General features: G+C 50.3%; 7 protein-coding genes across 7 annotated transcripts; 5 read left to right on the forward strand and 2 right to left on the reverse strand.

Annotated features, from left to right (window-relative positions):
* Positions 1 to 45: 45 nt before the first annotated feature.
* noc4 (ribosome biosynthesis protein NOC4) lies at positions 46 to 1,793 on the forward strand (the record flags this gene model as incomplete). The annotated part of the gene is made up of 3 exons (XM_056669474.1): positions 46 to 450; positions 500 to 711; positions 761 to 1,793. 3 exons carry the CDS (start codon positions 46 to 48, stop codon positions 1,791 to 1,793), a joined length of 1,650 nt encoding a protein of 549 aa, XP_056519304.1.
* A 1,493-nt stretch (positions 1,794 to 3,286) lies between these two features.
* Positions 3,287 to 4,067, forward strand: N7515_008731 (GPI anchored serine-threonine rich family protein; the record flags this gene model as incomplete). The annotated part of the gene is made up of 2 exons (XM_056669475.1): positions 3,287 to 3,439; positions 3,495 to 4,067. The coding sequence occupies 2 exons, from the start codon at positions 3,287 to 3,289 to the stop codon at positions 4,065 to 4,067; spliced, it is 726 nt and encodes a 241-aa protein (XP_056519305.1).
* An 836-nt stretch (positions 4,068 to 4,903) lies between these two features.
* On the forward strand, positions 4,904 to 6,002 carry N7515_008732 (uncharacterized protein; the record flags this gene model as incomplete). The annotated part of the gene is made up of 2 exons (XM_056669476.1): positions 4,904 to 5,087; positions 5,143 to 6,002. 2 exons carry the CDS (start codon positions 4,904 to 4,906, stop codon positions 6,000 to 6,002), a joined length of 1,044 nt encoding a protein of 347 aa, XP_056519306.1.
* A 1,588-nt stretch (positions 6,003 to 7,590) lies between these two features.
* On the forward strand, positions 7,591 to 12,221 carry N7515_008733 (uncharacterized protein; the record flags this gene model as incomplete). Its single annotated transcript, XM_056669477.1, has 4 exons — positions 7,591 to 7,647; positions 7,906 to 8,007; positions 8,144 to 8,458; positions 8,508 to 12,221. 4 exons carry the CDS (start codon positions 7,591 to 7,593, stop codon positions 12,219 to 12,221), a joined length of 4,188 nt encoding a protein of 1,395 aa, XP_056519307.1.
* A 493-nt stretch (positions 12,222 to 12,714) lies between these two features.
* Positions 12,715 to 16,139, reverse strand: N7515_008734 (MET18/MMS19 family protein; the record flags this gene model as incomplete). Its single annotated transcript, XM_056669478.1, has 5 exons — positions 12,715 to 15,099; positions 15,152 to 15,340; positions 15,392 to 15,629; positions 15,718 to 15,991; positions 16,058 to 16,139. 5 exons carry the CDS (start codon positions 16,137 to 16,139, stop codon positions 12,715 to 12,717), a joined length of 3,168 nt encoding a protein of 1,055 aa, XP_056519308.1.
* Positions 16,140 to 16,300: 161 nt separating this feature from the next.
* Positions 16,301 to 17,112, forward strand: N7515_008735 (uncharacterized protein; the record flags this gene model as incomplete). The annotated part of the gene is made up of 2 exons (XM_056669479.1): positions 16,301 to 16,951; positions 17,017 to 17,112. The coding sequence occupies 2 exons, from the start codon at positions 16,301 to 16,303 to the stop codon at positions 17,110 to 17,112; spliced, it is 747 nt and encodes a 248-aa protein (XP_056519309.1).
* Positions 17,113 to 17,388: 276 nt separating this feature from the next.
* On the reverse strand, positions 17,389 to 18,428 carry N7515_008736 (ER membrane complex subunit EMC3; the record flags this gene model as incomplete). Its single annotated transcript, XM_056669480.1, has 5 exons — positions 17,389 to 17,579; positions 17,630 to 17,791; positions 17,847 to 18,213; positions 18,289 to 18,322; positions 18,379 to 18,428. The coding sequence occupies 5 exons, from the start codon at positions 18,426 to 18,428 to the stop codon at positions 17,389 to 17,391; spliced, it is 804 nt and encodes a 267-aa protein (XP_056519310.1).
* Positions 18,429 to 18,527: the final 99 nt, after the last annotated feature.

The raw sequence follows: 18,527 nt of genomic DNA on the forward strand, positions 1-18,527 counted from the left end.
TGATAGGCAATCTATTCACGGTACGCTACAAAACGTCTGGACAAAATGCCTGCACTAGTGACGGATTCGAGCTCTAAGAAGCGCAAGAGCGGCAAAACTGCCAGCGCTCCGTCCTCGAAGCGACGCGCTGTGGCCGAGGACAAGTTCGCCGAGACGCTGTCTACTATTCAAGAACTGGAGAATCAAATTGCGGAGTCGCGAAAGGGTTACAACAATATTGTGACCTTGCTGTCGATGCTCAATGTCGAAAAGTCAGCCGAACAGCCCGAGATGGCTGTGGCCGTGTCTCTGTGCCGTGTTTTCAGTCGATTGATCGCCGGAGGAAATTTGACCGAGTCAAGCCGGGCCGCCGAGAACGAGAAGATTGTTGTAGCATGGTTGAAGGAGCGCTGCATTGATTATCAGAATGCTCTGGTCGCTATCATGCGCGAGGCAGATGCTTCCTCTCAGGTACTTATCTCTCAGTCCACTCATGGTGGCTTCTACTAACGATCTCTAGATCGCGGCTCTCACACTTAGCATGCGCATCGTCAAAGAGCGCCTCGCTCATCTTCCCGGTGCCGAGAACAACGTCTGGTCGACTGGTTTCTTCAAAGATATCTTCGCCGCTATCGTCGAGGCCCAGAACGGTCAGGACCTGCAGTCTGAAGCCGTCACCAAGTTTGTGAAGGAGTATGAGGACGTGAGATATTACACTTTTGCGCAGATTGTGTATGTATATCTTCCTCCGTGGTAAAGTTCTATCTCTAACCCATCTTAGTGACTATGCCTCCACGAGCCGATCCCCCGAGACCCTTGAAATCCTGATTAAGATTCTTCAAACATGCGATCAAGTACCCGGAGCGGAACACAAGTTTGAGAATTTCTATGCGAAACGAGACACGAAAAACAAGCGTTTGGGTTCGGCAAACGCTCACAAAAAGCAGGCACAGGAGGCGTGGCTAGCCATTTTACGGAACAACCTCTCGCAATCACAGCGGAAGAGCTTGTTGCGCATGATGGTGCACAATATCGAGCCGTGGTTCAACCGCCCGGAGTTGCTGATGGACTTCTTGACGGACTCATACAATGTCGGTGGTGCAACATCTCTCCTCGCACTCTCAGGTCTCTTCTACCTCATCCAGGAGAAGAACCTGGACTACCCTCAATTCTACGCAAAGCTTTACTCCCTCCTGGACGCCGAGTTGCTGCACTCAAAGCACCGGTCACGATTCTTCCGACTCTTGAACACCTTCTTGTCCTCAACCCATCTTCCGGCCACCCTGGTCGCCAGCTTCATCAAGCGTCTGGCTCGTCTTGCACTGAACGCCCCTCCCTCCGCCATTGTGGTCATTGTTCCCTTCATGTACAACTTCTTCAAAAGCCATCCCACAACTACATTCATGCTGCACCGATCAATTCGCGATAAGGAACTCCTTGCTGAGGTGGAAGAGCAAGGCATGGACGATCCCTTCGACCCTAACGAGACTGACCCCAACCTGACCGACGCGATCGAGAGCAGTCTTTGGGAGATTGAGACTCTCCAGTCTCACTACCATCCCAATGTTGCAGCCATTGCACGGATCATCTCGGAGCAATTCACAAAGCAAGCATACAATTTGGAGGACTTCCTTGATCACACATATGCGGGCATGGTGACTGCAGATCTTGGCGAGGAAGAGAGAAATCTGAAGAAGATCCCAGTTGTCGAGTACCAGATCCCCAAACGTATCTTCACAGATCGTCTATTAGAGGAAGATGGTGGCGTGGATTCTGGTTCAGGGTGTTTCATGCGGGGTCTGTGGGAGTTCTGAGGTCGATATTTCCAGCGTATACCAATTCAATTTGTTTGACGAAGTTTTCTATCAAGGGTTGAAGACATTGCGGGGTACTATTAAGTATTCTTTGCTCTAAAGAGAAATGATCGCCTGTGTTAACAAACCCCTTGTTGCCCTAACTATCGTACTGTGTACATGTAGAGGACCAGAACAATTCTAAACGTCAGTAATGAGGTTTGGCGCTTATTGTAAGACAACACAAGTCGTAGTATACCCATCTGTGGCTCATCCTGAAACTTCCAACCTAGTTATCCTTCGTTAGAGGTACCTATCCGAATGAATCCACGGAAGTGAAGCTGCAACTTAGGTACTGCCACGAGGGCTGGAGTTGTCCTCCAGTTGAATCAGCATTGGAAATATATCTCCATCTGAAGCCCGTTGCAACCGCGGGCAGATTATGTAGGTAGGTGCGGACTCTTTTCTAAGGTGCCTGTCGAAATTTCTATAACCTACCAGTGGCACTACCTATTGATCCATGAATTTACTGTTACAATTAGAATCTAGGTCTTGATTAGGGGGTTGGAGGATATGGTCTCGGTCAAACTGTGCTTTCTGTATGGTGGCGATCAATCTCAGGCTCCCCAGACAGACAACTCTCCCAACTCGTATGGGACCCCTTGGTATGAGCTTGACAGCCGATCAAAACCCGAGAAATTTGTCATGGCCCAAAATCAAAGGAGTCTGCCATAGCCCTATGCCCGCCTATGGATTGATTTTTAGTAGTTCTCTACCAAAACAAATCGGGAAGGGATAGCATTCCAGCATGTCCCGGCAAGTCTCACTATTCGGCCGTATCCTACCATACGGTTTATTGACAAGCTATGAGCCTTCTCCAATATTTAGTCATTCTGATGATCTTTTAGCATTTACAGAGGAATGAAGCCACGCCATGGCCCCCATTGACATTGACATTGACATCGAAACTTTCATCTTCAACCATATTGTTGAGGGTTGAGTGCCTCAGGCAAATGTTTGCATGTAGATAGTCTGCCCACTTCCTTCTCCTTCTCTTCCACCACCATCAGTTGCTGCCATCATTCGCTTCGTAGTTCATCGATATACTGATTCAGCCTCTCTACGCCTATCCATCTGATAGAGCTTCTCCCAGAGATTTGCAGCATCGTCTGCACCCGAGAATGCCTGTCAGGATTCCCAATAAGGTAAGCGGCATGCTTTCTGGACAACATGTTGATGCTTCATCGGGATATAGGAATGCAACATTCCATTAAAACGCCCTTTGATCTCGAAGCTCGAATGTCAACAAGCGATGTTCCAGCTCTACAGGTGTGGGGCAGCAAAATATCCAGGTATTTCTTGCTTCTAGATAAAGCATCGCGATGCGCCACCGAAGTTCCTAAATTTTATATCGTCTTCGTTCCCAGTTTGCCCTATTGAACAATCATATATTGCGTTCAGTACTATACCAGCTTTATTAAGCCCCAACCCCAGACCTGCGTTCTTTTATCACAATGCATTTCTCTCAAAAAGTCATCGCCGTCATGGCAACCCTCATGACCTTGGGTCTCGCCGCCGACCCTCTGTCTTTCACTTCATGGCCCAAGGAGCCCCTCGAGGCTGGTAAGCCGGTCACTCTCACATGGACCGGTGCTGTACCTGATCAAGTAAGATCTTTGCCTCCAATGATGCCGTATATGGAGACAGCTAACCCCATTCGAGCCTGTGACCATCCTCCTCCGCAAAGGATCATCAGGCAATCTGAAGGATGTCAAGGCCATCACCGACGAGGCCAGGGATGGCACCTTCACTTGGACCCCCGACGACGATATTAAGCGTGGTCAAACCTACGCCTTCCAGATCCGCCAGGCTGACCAGACCAATTATACTGCGTTGCTCAAGTCGGCCGGCAAGGGCAAGCCAGCCGCTGATGTCCCCGAAGCTCAAGAGGCCACCACCGGTGCTCAGGATACCACGGTCCCTGCCACCGGCACCACCACGGCCCCTAGCACTCAGTCAACTGGCCCCATGACCGAACCCACTCAGGAAACTCAGACCACCCTAAATAGCACTGGCAGCCGGGCCCTCATCAGCTCCTCCGCGACCCCATCTGGCAGCCCATCTAGCTCCGCCCTTTCCAGCTCATCGGATGTAGCCGCTGCCACTGGAACCGAGATTGTCAACAACCAAGAGCCCTCCTCTACCGATATTGTATCGACTGGCGACGCTTCCGCTCCCAAGTACTCCGTGCAATTGGTAATGGGTGTTGCCGGTCTCTTGGCCTACCTTGTCTAGTCCAGTCCTACCCTTTAGCGTTTTGTGTTTTTGCTCTTGGGCCATGGATCTGGTATTTTGCGGAGACCATTCATAGCTTCCTGTATATACTTGGAATACCCCTGAATATCATGCTGATATAGGTGGCCCTGAGGCATTGAGGAAGTAATCAACTCTATTTTATCATTATTCATGAGAAGCGGTGCTGCCAGGGCTAAAACGCAATCACACCCGTTTGAGTCCCTCATGGTGAGTGCCAATCGCCTCGCATGAGCGATTGGCTGGGACGGCAGGGCGGGTGCTAGTTGGGAAGAATGGGAAAAAGAAACTCACTGGTGAACCTGTGAGGGGAGGAGAAAAACGAGATAGAAAAGAGAAGGAAGAAGATGAAACATGCCGACGTCGATTCAGATCCCACCCGGCTACCCCTGGGGCCCTGTCGCCTTAGCGCCGGGACCGGGATTTCCCTGACGGACCTCAATTAATTCGCGGAGGTGGAACACAAAGAACGATGATCGACTGATCAATTCGCAACTTCATCTTCACCTTTACCGCGAATTCTTTGTCGGGTCTGAAATATTCTGCAGGTTGGGTCTCCGATCGTTTGCATGATCTTTGATCTCTGAGACAGTGTCTTCATCAAGAGATCTCTCCCTTGCGATGTCATAGATGATTAAGCGACATCACAAGACAACCACACCCTCAAGCTCCTGCTCAATTGGGCTCAAATACGTTGAATTGGTATGAGTCTTCCCTTTATAAGTTCACCAGTGTGTTTTCTTTTTGCCTTTTCTTCCCAACTCGCACCCACCCTGTCTTCCCATCCAATCGCCCACGCGCGGCGATTGGCACTCACCATGGGAGGACTCAAGCGGGTGTGGATGCGCTTTAGCTCCAGCAAAACTGTCGTACCAAAAGCTGATGACCCGCCGATCTGTGCAGAAGCGCCACATATCAATCTCCCGCATGTGGACACACAGTTGAACATGCACCAGCACTCGAAATTCCGCGATGACGAACCGGTCACCGAAGGCCAGACAGGTCGGTCTCGATCCTTATCCTCGTTCTGCTCAAGCTGACAGTCTTCGACTTCCAGGCAACCATAACCATGCCCCTCCATCCGTATCACAACCGTCGGTTTTTTCCGCCTCCATTGCCGACACCAACCACAGCGATGCCCCCACAACCGAATGGTCTGCCGTCGGCCACGCAGCGGCCACGGGCAAATCGGGACGTGTTATCCACAATCTTCAGGAGGAGATAGCGCGCCTAACGCGGGAATGCACGTTGTACAAGTCACGCGCCGAGGAGTACCAAAGGACGAATGAGGCATACAAGATCCAACAACAGAACATGAACGAGCGGTTGCGGAACCTTGAGCAAGTCAACGAGACAAACCTCACATCCATTGCGCGCAAAGACCGAAAGCTGGAGGAAGTGCGGGCGGAACTCCAGAACGAGCGCAGCAAGCGTCAAGAGGCTGAGAAGGACGCCAATCAGACGAATGCGATGATGCAGGAAGAGCGCGAGAACCACAATCGCGAACAAGCGCGGACGCAAGAAATTGCAAAGTACTATGAAACACAGTACGAGGTGTTAGCCAGTACGGCGAAACGCGACAAGGCAGACCTTGCGAGGCGCATCAACGCCATCTGGGCCGAGTTTACGACCATCGCCAACGCTCAGAAGACCCATGTGCATTCCACCGAGAGGCTGGAGGTTCTTGCCGATCAAAAGAATCGGGAGTTCGACACGCTCAAGGACTCCTATGAGAAGCTACTCGTCAGACACACCGCGTACAAGGATATGAAGGAGAAGGAGTTCCGTGATACCATCGAAACGGCCAAGTCGAATAATGATAATATTGCCAAGGTTCTTTCCCAACTGAAGGAGACTGAAACAGAGATGAAATGGGTGATGCGTCTGGATAAAAGTCGAGAAGACAGTGATGAATGATTTCTGTCTTTTAAGCTCTTTGTGGCCCTTCGATTTTCCGGTCTACGCTATTCTCTCAGCACTCATGTCATACGACTTGATCGAGCCCTCAGCCCTCATATCACGCGACTCGATCGAGCTCTCAGCGCTCATATCACGCGACTTGATCAACGGGTTCCCTTCACCTCCTTCCGGGAGCCTGCAATGATGCCAATTGCGACACCCAGACCGCCTTCTGCATACTTCCAATTCCTCTTTCGATCCCATCTCGACCTCTCCCATCGATACCACGCATGTTCTACATCACATCTTTATTCACCTCTCATAGCCCATTCTTAGCCGGTGCATGGCGTTCGTTTCCCTTTGCAGATACCCGTCGTGGCAGAGTCCAATTTTCAATTCGGCTGTACCTTTTACGTTTGCATATCTATTGCCGTCTTCCTTTGCTTTTGCATTTGCATATCCGGCCCTCTCGCTTCTGCCCCCTGCCTCCTTGCTCTATTCTCCTGTTACTATTCTTCCATATGATGCCTAATGACCTGCATATTGTTCCTGGATATGATTACACCGTGATGAATACCATTGGCAAGTCTTTTTCTTGCTTGGGCGAAAGAACATCAAGAGTGTACATAGTTCTATCCTCGCTGCCCGCAAATGGGCGTGCTGTATGTTTATTTCTCTTCATCACACAAATCCGTATCTTACTGCTCCATGTACACAGTACTTATGGTAGTCTCCCTGCGTTGAAGTAGGTTAGCTCGATGTTTGAACAAGAGAGCTCCAAGTCTAACCCCGTTCTACAAGAAGGGAGTACAGGATGAAAGCCATGAGAACGCCATTTCAATCCATTAAGAACAACTCTCTATAGCTGTATAGTCGGCTTATAAGCGGTCTTTCTACGTGGTATCTATTTCTATACGGGGAAAGGACCATGGAAAGTACAACAACGCTCTCGGTTGCTCCGAGCAGCAGGTTGCCATGACGAGTGGTTGCTCCTTCCCTTTATCTTTGCTGTTGTCATCTGACGAAGAACACAGTTCATCCATGGGTTCTCATCTAACTATTAACTCTTCCTTTCTTTCCATAGGTCATATCATATGATCATCTCATCCTTTCCTCCTCTCCTCCTCTCATCTTCATCACCACCCAACTCCGAGCCTATCGCTGATTTACGGCTGTAAGTCATATGATCCTATCATCGACTGCTTCCCGGCGCTACTTCCTCGTTTGGGTCGTTTGTTCATTAGGCAACAACTCACATCACAACGTTCAATCGTGACTTGCCTGGGCCCCTCACACCTGATTAGTTGTTGCTTACCATCACCTCACTTCAATGCTATCATTTCATCTTCTGCCTATTCACACTGAGATCTCTACCCCCACCCGTGACTTTGACGCTCCCATTCGTCAGGGTTGCCATTTCTTTTCTTCTTGCCCACACACCTTCATCACCCTTCACCCGTTCGTCACTTACCGGTTACGTTGATCTGATTTGACTAGCATCGTTTGTTGTTTCGTCTGTGGTTTATCCACTTACCTTGCTAACTCCTCACCAGCCCAGGCCATCAGTCGTCCAGATTCGGGATACTCTTCGGGTTCTGATTCCAAGATGGCTGACAGTCAAACATTGTATTTGGCCTCGCCGTGGCAGCTGGAGGAATGTGGAGTAAGTATATGCACCGTCCTTGGTTAGTCATACTTTGGTGAGACTGGCACTGATATAAGTGGATATAGGTTGAAGAACTCCGGGAAGAAATTATGTACTACATCCCTCATCCGTGTCTTCCGCTGATCGAAATTAAAGCTCACCAGATTTCTATAGGAAGCTTAGCCCTCTTACTCCGGTCACAGTCGAATATCTACGGGAGAGCTATGTAGGATCCCTCTTCCATCTTGTGATTATAGTCCTGCTAATTGCATCTAGCTCCTGGGAGTTGCTGGTCAGTTTGACAGGAGTTTCGAATCTAGGGTCACCTCCCTGCTGCAGAGCTATGTTGAGCAGCATCGTCACGACGACCTACTTGAGGTATGTGCTACTCCCGGTGCTGTATTGATGTGGGTTAATCCACTAGTGGATTATACCTAGCAACATTGATGCATTGCCCATGTCGATGTCTTCTTCACGCTGAAGTCAGAGTCTTGACACCTTTTGTCTCCATCAGGTTCCGAGAATCAGTCCAATTCCAACCTCATTCTCCGCCCCTCGAGAGCAACCGCAACAGCAACCACAAACGCTAAAACTGCTGGATGATATACCGACACAACCGATCAACGACCAACCCAATCACAAATTATGGGGTTTTTCCCAGGCTGGTCTGGGCCCTATTTCCTGGGACTCGAGTGCTCTCTTCCTTCGCGTCGCTGAGAAGACGGAAACAAATATCACGATGAAAGACCGAGGGCTTCAGGTTTCTGCACCGGACATGGTCAACGCCGACAATGCAATGCGGATACTCACGTCTCTTGAGAAATGCTTTGTATGGTCTACTTCTTTTTAACGTCAATACATCTGCTAATATACCCCAGGACCTCATCGAGAACCCGAATCAAGGGCTGATCATCTTAACCCCGGAACGAGACGGCGCTACCTATCGCATCATGACGTTTGAGGGTATTAGGGACGACGCTCTGCATCGTATTTTGATTGACCGGGATGTTTCTATATCTCTCTCAGAGATAGCGGCTCCGGTGGTCTGTCAATTCGACAACCTGGCCAACGAGTTTCACCCACTCCCCAAACTTCGTCAACCACCGCACGTGGCCCCAAATCCTAAGTTGAGCACCATTAGAGATTGGGCAGGCTATAAATTCTCGGAGATCGGTCATCAAAGCTATTACCACAATGTGAGGATTGATCAACATCTTGCAGCTAAGCCTGAGATCTCCGATGATAAAGGTCAAGCTCATTTCCCAAATATGTCTGCTGTGCACGCAAAGGATGTCTACAAGTGGATATCCGGTGATACCTGCGGTAAAGGGGATTGGTCGTCCCAGGGCCGTATCAAATTACCACCGGTAGATGAATCCACATCTCATGAGCTTGTTGTGTTCAAGCCTCCACCTGAGGATCCCAGCGAGGTTTCGCGGGCCCGGCCCACCGGCCTTCAACGTTACATGGCCATTCAACGAGATGGAAGTAGAATCGAGGCTACGCAGGCCCGACGTGATGATATTCAAAAACGCCGAAAAAATCATCCATTTGCCCCATGCCCATCAAACTTCGCGCAACTATGTCAAACATCGAGGGAACTGAACGAGCAGGCAGCGGCTCGGTCTTCTTCGGCTACTGATCAACAGACACAGCCGGCCAGCGTTCTGCGGGGCAACCCTGGTTTGGAAAGCCCTGGGGGTACAGCAGGTGTAGCTGTCTCGGCGCCGTATACCCCTGGTGAAAATCTAGAGCCGACTACTTTGCTTCCTCGACCGATCCACCCTACCTCAAGAAGCGATGGGGAGCAGCTTGTTAGTATCCCAGACTCAGAGGCAAAGGATTCACAGGTGGATACAAAACCTCAGGTGCGAAGTGTTGATTCGGTGATGGAAGAGCCCATGCTAAGGATCAAGAAGAATGAGTCCCCAATCCAAGCAGAAATGGACGCATTCAGCAGGCAGACAACAGCCCACATCCCACTGAGCGGAGCCATCGTTGAGAAGACAGGAGATCCCAGCCCGCTCATCGACCTTGAGTGCGATGTGAATACACTCGATAGTGGCTTCAACCAAATGGTTGGTCTCGATCAGCTGGCCATGGTCCCGTCAAATGTTCTGAGACAGTCCGCGGACTTCCAGGATGATCAAATCCAGCGAAGCAAGACCTCTGCATTTCATAGACTGGATGATGTGTTTGATCTTCCTAATCTGGAGAGTCCAATTACACAATTTCGTCTGATCGGGGTACCGCAGTCTCTTCAAGAAACTTCGGTTCTAAGTGATCATGAGGAGTCCACTTCCGTCCCTGTTACTAGCGAGGTTGCTGCAGGTATATCATCACCGCCTGGTTCAAAGGATCTCAGCTCGCCCTATCAGGTCGTCAGGTCTTCGGACGAAGAGGTACATCAAGAGGAGCCTAAATCGGGCGAGTTCCTCAGATCTTTTGCGAAGGAATATCTACTCCGGCACATCGACGATCACTCTGGCCCAGAGACTGGCAATGCTTTTGAGAACTTGCCGGCTGTCGGTGCTAGCCAACATGACACAACATTCCAGGGTCTGTCTGCTAGCTTGTCCGAGAGCAATCAGAGTGGTGCTCAGCAACAACAACCCTTCCTCCAGGTGCACGAGGATGTGCCACCTGTGGACGCTAGTCAGATTGATGATGAACCTCAGTGTCTCTCTGCTAGCTTGCTTGACAGTGATCTGGGTGGTACTCAGCAACAACAGTCCTCTCTCCAGGCACATAAAAATTTGTCCCCGCTCGGTGGTGGCCAACATCACAGTGTACCTCAGGCTGTGTCTCCTATATCCGCTGGAAACTTTACAGAAGGCGCTCAGCAGCGACAAAGTTCCCACCCGGTGCATGGTAAGGTGCCTGTTCTCCGTGCGGATCTCATAGATATCTCACCTCAGAGTCTCTCGTCTCATATGAATCGCCGCCTTTTGCAACGATCCACTTCCAACATTGCCAAGCAGGATACGGATCCCAAGGGGGGTGAAAAGTTGGCCACGACGGACGAGACTCAGACGCGAGATCTTCGCAAGACAATGTTCCATCAACGGCCTCCAGAAGGCGATCCACGAGTAGCGAATACGGAGAATGAGGCAGAAGAAACCGCAGACACCGAAGCCGCACGTCGCGATCTCTGGAGGCGAAGACCCAAAATCTCCGCTATTTGTACCAGGAAGCAGCAGACTGAGGTGATCACAGTTGATACTAGGAAGCGACCAACGATCTCCAAGCCCATGATGTCTGAACCAGCTAAGGGACGACCAGAACAAGGGCAATCGCGAAAAGAACAACCACCAATGGCCAATGCTTCAACTATGGAGGCAATGTTAACTATGGAGGCAATGCACAGATTATCAAAAGAGAAGAAGCTCGTTCGTGATTCGACAAAGACTCTCTTTCACTTCCTAGAGCCAATTCTTGATGCCGTTCGTAGCTTTCCTGGACCACTGAGTCTGGAAATACAGTTTGGTCTCATGTTCATGCCCACCGTGCCAGCGTCGATGAAGGAAAAAGAGATGAATTACAAGCAACTTTGCCAGATCTTCTTCCCTGTCGATAACATGACACCGCCTCCACTTTCTATGTTTGAGCGCCTGACATCGTCCCCTGCAGATATTGACTACCTCGTCGATCTGAAGGTGAAGCAACGTCAGCTATTTGACCCAAGCTACAGCCACCGAGGCATCAAATACGAGTTTTGGTGTCACACTGGCTCAGACAAGCTCATCATCATCTCGGTCAATGATACAGGCAGTGCGATGATTCGCTATCCCGAACTCCCTCTAGGCATGGTGCATCTAAACTTCCCATCTCAAGTCTGGGATGCTGCTGCTAGGATACAAGGCTCAATTGAGTACAGCACTGGTGATGATCCCGAACTCGAAGGAGCTGCTCGGGCCATGGCGAAAAGCATCCACATCGAGTCAAACAATGAGCAGCTTCGTATGTTGGTCCAGTTTCCTCGCTCCTCCAATCTCAGAGTTGAACAGGTGTTTATGGAACGGTGGAGCCGTCATCCTTACCTTTCACAGAGAAGCGGGGACTTGGCTCTTCAAATCACCGAAGTCCAAGAACTCTCTGTCACGCCCTCCGTCCTTGACTCAGGCACCGTGGTTGTACAGAATGCCCCTCTGCAGAAAATGGTAGAGGATGGAAAACAGTGGTGGCAGGCCTCAATCGTCAGCAGCAAGGTCGAGGACATCTTGAAGTCAAATGCGTTCCTCGAGCCAGGCAATTGCAACGAGTCCTGGTCTGCCGTTGATCTCCTCGGTGCGGATCTGGAGAATATCATGCCTACTGCAAATCAAGGCCTGAGCACCCTCGGAGCCGAAGTCGGCTATTCGGGCATCGGAGCAATGTTCCAACTAGCTAAAACCGTCGTCGAGAACATGGATGCCGTCGGGTACTGGAACAAAGGGCCTGCTGCTACTACCAGTACCGCGCTCGTGAACCGGTCCCCTGCGGCTAGCAGGACTGATATAGTTGCTGTCCGGCAGAAGCCCGACGACTGGCGGAACCAGGCTCTGGTGCTGTGGGGTGAAGAAGAAAAGTACAACTCGAGCATCTACTGGTGATCGGGCAATAGTATTATTATGGGGGAGATGGCAGTGGAAGCCGAAGGGGGACTTGAGCTTCTGAGGGGTTTGCCTGACTTTCTTTTATTGCTTTTCCTCTATTTGCTTTCTCGATTCTATCCGTAGACATCTGACCCTTTGGGATCTTCATGGTTCATGTGCGCAGAGCAAGTGATACTCATTTTTATCAATCATGAAACAAAGCTTCTTTTTAGCAATCACCCTATGATCAAAATGGATACTCGCTGTCGAATCCTGCATGTATGCTATGCGCTATGTATCCTCTAAGAATAGAGAGCGACTATTGCCCGTGCTCAATGTTAATAGCTGAAGAATAACCAAGTTCAACCACACTGCGGAAAGACCAGGAGAATGTACGAAGGTAATATGCAAAACGAAACTAGAACACAAGAAACCATAATCTATGTCCAATCAAAAAAAACAAACATGCAAAGATATACCGTACTCTCTATTTTCCTCAACCCAAACGCAATCACTCCTCCTCATCCGGCGCATCATCAACACCACGCAACCAAGCACCACGAGCATCAACCGCCGCCTTACGCACATCCCGCTTAGGATCATCCAGCACCGCCCTTAAAGCCAGCAGCACCTGCTTCTTAACCGGCAGTAGCGGCGAAACCCCCGGCGGGGCACGCGCATTGTTCGCAGCACCAGGGACCTGGTGCGTCGCAAGAAGATTGAGACATTTCAACGCCTCCGCACGGAGACGTGGACTATTGACAGCACCAGGACCTGGGTTGGTAACAGTAGTCTTCAACAATCTTGTAACGAGAGAGTTGACATGACCGCATTGATCAATGACAGCGACACCGTTGTCGCGGATGATGACTGCCAATGTATTGAGAGTAGCTGTGCGGACAGCTACTGAGTCTGCAGTTTGGAGATCCAGGGATTGCAGGAGGAGGGGGAGGAGGGTTGGCAGTTCGGGCATGACTAGGGCCGTCGGGATTGTGGAGAGGATACCGGCTAGAGCGGTGAGATGTGCTGGTTTGATGTGGGAGGGTGTTGTGTCTGTGCCTGCTATGTTTACTTCGCGGATGCGGGAGGAGATCAGGGGGATGACTGTTGTGAAGAGGCGTTGGCGGGATAGGAGGCGGATGTTTGCGCCGTTTGTCGGGGAGATTATGTCGTCGTCGCTGAGGAGGAGGGTGAAGCTTTGCGAGGATGTTGTGCTTGTTTGTGGGTCGGGGGAGGAGAGGAGGGTTAGGAGGGTGGTTATGATGTTTGTTGTTGTTGGGGCTAGGCGGAGGATTAGGGCTTTGGAGAGCCAGAAGATTGTGCGGATGGTTGGGGGGTTCAGGGATCCGGCTGGGTCTTGGGTTTGGAAGAGAGTGGTGAAGAGGTTCTCGGCGATTGAGAGGTGTTCTTTGGTGAGGAATTTGTTCACGAGGAGGGCTAGATGGCGGAGGTAGGCTTGGTGGGATGCTGGTTCTGTGGTTGAGATGGAACGGCGCACTAGATCCGATAGCAAGGCTGACATTTCGGGGTTGGTGTGTGGGATGCGGTTGCTGCAGTCTTTGGATATTCCGGCAAGAAGGTATGTGGATATGATGATTGTGCGCTCTTGGTCCGGAGTTGTGGTTTGAGCAAATGGAATAGATGCGAACTCTTCCGGTGTGGAAAAGAGGCTATAGACATTTTCGGCAACTTTTTCCTGCTTCTGAAGCGAAACAGACCGCACAATGAGGTTGCAAAGGCGACCCAAGGTGTCAAGTACAGTAGGATCATTGAGGATCCGGTTGTTTGCCTTGCCAGATGCTGATGCTGCGACGTTGCGGCAAAGTCCAATCACGATCTTGTCGAAGTACAGATCCACGCTCGGATCTTGCGCCATGTCCCTCTGCTGCATCACATAGAGCAATGTGACGAGGATGGCTCGGGGGTAAGCGACTGATCCAGGCTGCGGCTTCTGTAGCAAAATAGTCAACTTGCTGAATAGGCGGCGGAATAGTGTCTCGAAAATATCCCGCTCCACGCTGATCTGCGCAAGTGTCTCGAGTGTGGGGAGATACGACTCATCAGAGCCTTCTTCAGCTTCCTCCGGCAGGGTTGCCACAAATGCAGGGAAGGTGATGTCGATGATTAGTCGGGGCTTGTGCTTGGAAATCTCAGAAAGAGCAGCAATTGCTTCTTTTTTGAGATCATCCCGACCCACGGATTCTTCCTTGAGAAGGATTTCGTCGAGGTATTGCACGAAGAGTCCAATCTCGTTCTCCTGGAAGAAGTCACGCAGGGTCGACAAGCGCAAGAAGCCTTTTAGTGCAGTCACCCGGAAGGAAACTTCTTCCTTGGCTGCACCCATCAATGCCTGGCCAAAGACGTCTGAGAATTGGTCTTTGAATTCGAGAAGCGGGTTATCGAGTGCGACTTCGCCTCCCCGGGTAGTCCACTGTCCAAAGACGTTTGTAGCAGCTTCGAACAAGCCATTGAGGGTCTCGAGAAGAGCTCTCTGTTTGACAATCCCGTCGGCTTCTTGGTAAAGTGTGAAGATGGGGGCCACGACCTTCTGTACAACTAGGACAAAGGAAACAGGAGAAGCGGCTGACACGCAGTTGAGAATAGATTGACATGGCTTGGCCTGCTTGTGCTGGGGCTCTTGGAGTTGCTCATTACACTCCTTCGTGATTGGATCGAGATACTTCGCAAGAGGCAGTTCCTGTGACACTTCGGTAACGCCCTCGGAGAGTCGCTTGGCAATTAATTGCAAAGCCTCGAGGGAGCTCTGAGAGAGGAACTCCTCTTGGGCATTAAGGATCTCAAACTTGAGGACTCCCCAGACGGTAACGGAAAACTTGGATACTGTGTCGGGATCATACGACTGAATGCACGCAATCAATGTATTGAGTGCATCTTTCTGCGAGGCTGTTAGACATTTCTCATCAATACAGTGGTATAACCAATCTTACCTTCACATTGGGAGAAGTGGAATCAAGCTTTTCCAATAATGCCGGGATTGCGTGAGGAGCAAAATGCCTTGTCGAGGAAATACAATCTTGAAGACGGCCCTTCAGATCCTGTGCAGTGATTCCATATGGATCATTTGGCGGGGGTCGGAATGTGATTGGGAAATAATTGTACACCGAGTCGAAGAGAGTCTGCCTAGTGTTAGATGAAGCTCCCAATGTTCTACGGAAAGTGATACACACCTCAACGTGGTTCGAGATGTCCCATTCCACCATTACCACTTTCAGAATAGAGAAAACAATCATCAAGTTCCTCGGGTCTTTCTCTCCGGTCATGAGATCAACAACACCAAGCAACGAGATATCTCCCATATCACGCATAGCTGCACGGTGGTTTGACATCAAGTCATTGAGCAATTGATAGACGTGGAACCTCTGCGTTTGGGACCGAGATTGAAGATCCTGGAAGTTGGAGAAAAGTCTATATCAAGAGGGAAAGTCAGCATTGGGTCATTGAAACATGCGTTCCACCCGACAGGGTCTCGCATGTAAACAAGCATGACACCTACGCTTGTGCTACTTCGGTAGCCAGAAATTTGTTGAAACGGTCCAGACCCTGTAGAGTCCGCAGCCCAGCAACAGCCCCTCCATCCTCAATTCTATCGCAGAAGAACGTAGTGAGGACTTGAATTTGTTGTCTCGTGAGGTACTTCGGCGAAAGAGCTTGGATAACAGCTGTGAGGTAGGAAACCGCTTTTCCGCGCAGGATTGGATCTTCGTCGTTGATGTATTCGCCGAGAGATTGGACAGTATCAATCAATGTCACCTTTCTGCTCTCAACATCTATAGATCCCTCCGTTAGTCATGCAATGGTTCGAACTGTTGTAAGTGCGGGGCGAAGTGGCATACCTTGCGCGATTCCCTCGGCAATGCGCTTGGCCTCTTCTTTGTCGTGGTCCACGACCAGCATGAAGGTCTGCAGAGCCGACATGATACCGATCAATCAACCAGGAAAACAAGATGTGCCGATTGCGGAGGCAAGATCAAGAGTCAAGACCGCAACGACGGCCAATTTCTTGTGGCCGACTACCCTTATCGATAAGGGTCAGGTGATGATGCTTCCCCATGTCACGTGCTATGCTCAGTTGCGTCATGGCTGTAGTGAGACCTGCTTGTCTGTCCGGCGTCATTGGTCGCAAAATGGCTTCAACACGCAGCATGAAAGTGAATCGACTGACGAGATCTATCTTATTTACATTCATTTTCGCTAGCTCTGCATCTGCAATCTGGGGCTTATCGTATTCCAACCCTTCGCGCCAACAACCACTAGCACTCGAACACAAAGAGCATCAATCAATAATGGATAAGATCCTACCTGGTGTTGTCCAGTCACAGAAGACGGCTCCGGACGATGATATGAGCTCGAAAGACAGCAGTAGCCCCATAATCGCAGATGTGCTGCCCAAGACTAAAGGCATCAATATCTTTGCACGGTTGACCCGTGACTTCGAGCCTATCGCCTCTCGCCTTAACGATGCATCCAGGAATTTCACAGTTCTCGCCCCGCGCAACAGTGCTATTCAGGCTCTCCCACGGAAGCCTTGGGAGAATCCAGAGGACTACAAGAAGTTTGGTGAAGTAGACGCATATGAGGGCCAGGATGGTCAAGACCGGGCAAAGCAGAACCTGCAGCGGTTTGTCGAGGCTCATCTCATTCCTGCTAGTCCCTGGAGAGTCGGGGAGGAGGTTGAGACACTTGCAGGAGAGAAAGTGAAATGGACAAAGGAGGGTGACAAGATCTTCGTAAGTTTCCCCCTCTGCAAGTCATACCAAGAGTACTGTGTACAGTGGTAACTGACAGTCTATAGATCCAGCCCGGCAATATTGAGGTTGATTCGATTGCGGAGAAGGTACATAATGGAGAAGTCTGGATTCTGAATGAGGTTATGAATTATCGTCAATAGAAAGAGTGATCAGTTAGGAGTCATAACCCTTGTGGACAGCGAGCTTTATGAATCATGCAACGTGCACCTACACATACAATTTGCCTATTGAGTCAAGATTTGCCAGACTTTATCCGGTACATACGAGGCTTCTATATGAGCCTGTAGGTTATAGCCCACAGTGGTGCAGCTTCCTTTGGACATCACGCATTCTATTCTTTGTGCTATTTAGAGCCAGCGATGACCCCAAAACGGTATATACACCGACGCGAGACATGATGCAACGCCAATGAGAGATTAGATTCCGGCAGGAGCAAAATTCTGCAGAATTCTCTCCTCCACTCCGTCAAGAATGCAGAAATGTTCCATCACTTCCAAGTTCTCTGCTTCGCTCAGGAACATCTTATCGGGATCTTGGCCGGGCTGGAGCGGGTTGACCATAGCGGCGGGGTTGGCCATACCCATCTGCTGGGCCATTTGGTTGGCAGCTGCGAGTTGTTAGTATCGGTTTCTCGTCAGAGCTTAGAGTAGTACGTACCGTTATCACTGCCGAGAATGAATCCAAAGACAGACTGCAGACCCATCAAATTGAGGAAGTACCACGACAGACTGGAGACCCATTGCACATCGAGGTCACGAGTCATGACACCAGACTGCAGCATCGACTTGAAACGGATGGTGAGGGGGAAGGGCAATTTCACTGCGAGACTTGTAAGCTAGTTGATCGTGTATAGTTGTGTCAACGTGCGACATACGAATGACAAAGCCAGAGAAGAAGGCGTTGATCCAACTCATGATCAATGTTTGCGGAATCATCATCATCATATTTCCCTTGAGCATGCCCATCATAGCTTCCATTCCAGCAGGGTCAGTCATAGGGTTCGCGGGAGGTTGCCCCCGGTTGTTGGGGTCCTTCAAAAACGCGCCGCTGCGGAATCCGTTCACCAGGTAGTTCTTGCGCATCTCGAAGGCCTCGCGGTCGAGCACGGAGCAGGCATTGTTGCGGAGGTTCACGGCGCGGATGAGAGCAAGGCGCTCGCGAGACTCGGCAAGAGTGGTCGCCGATCTGGGGGGTGAGTTCATCAGGACGGTGGCATAGTGGCGAAGGATTCCGGTCAAAATCTATTCGAAGATAGTTAGTTCAAGCTCAGGCGCAAAACCACCCGTTTGAGCTATAAGCGCTGGGAATAGACTTACCATAACAATTGAAATTGGAAACAGAATCCAGTAGCTATAAGCAGACGGTCAGTTCGACGTTCTCGAGTTGATCGAGTCGGGATTCCTCACAATAGCGCCGGATCCCTAAGGATGGTCTGCTCGGCCCCTTGAATTGCCATTTTGGAGGCAGTACTCAAGATCAAAGGGTAACCTGTTACCTGTTATGAGCCAGATAATGTCGGAGGGTGCAGGTGGGGGATAGAAAGTTGAAGGGGCCG

Source organism: Penicillium bovifimosum (genome assembly GCF_028826915.1).
Source record: "Penicillium bovifimosum strain IBT 22155 chromosome Unknown utg000006l_segment0_segment0, whole genome shotgun sequence".
Classification (NCBI taxonomy): domain Eukaryota; kingdom Fungi; phylum Ascomycota; class Eurotiomycetes; order Eurotiales; family Aspergillaceae; genus Penicillium; species Penicillium bovifimosum.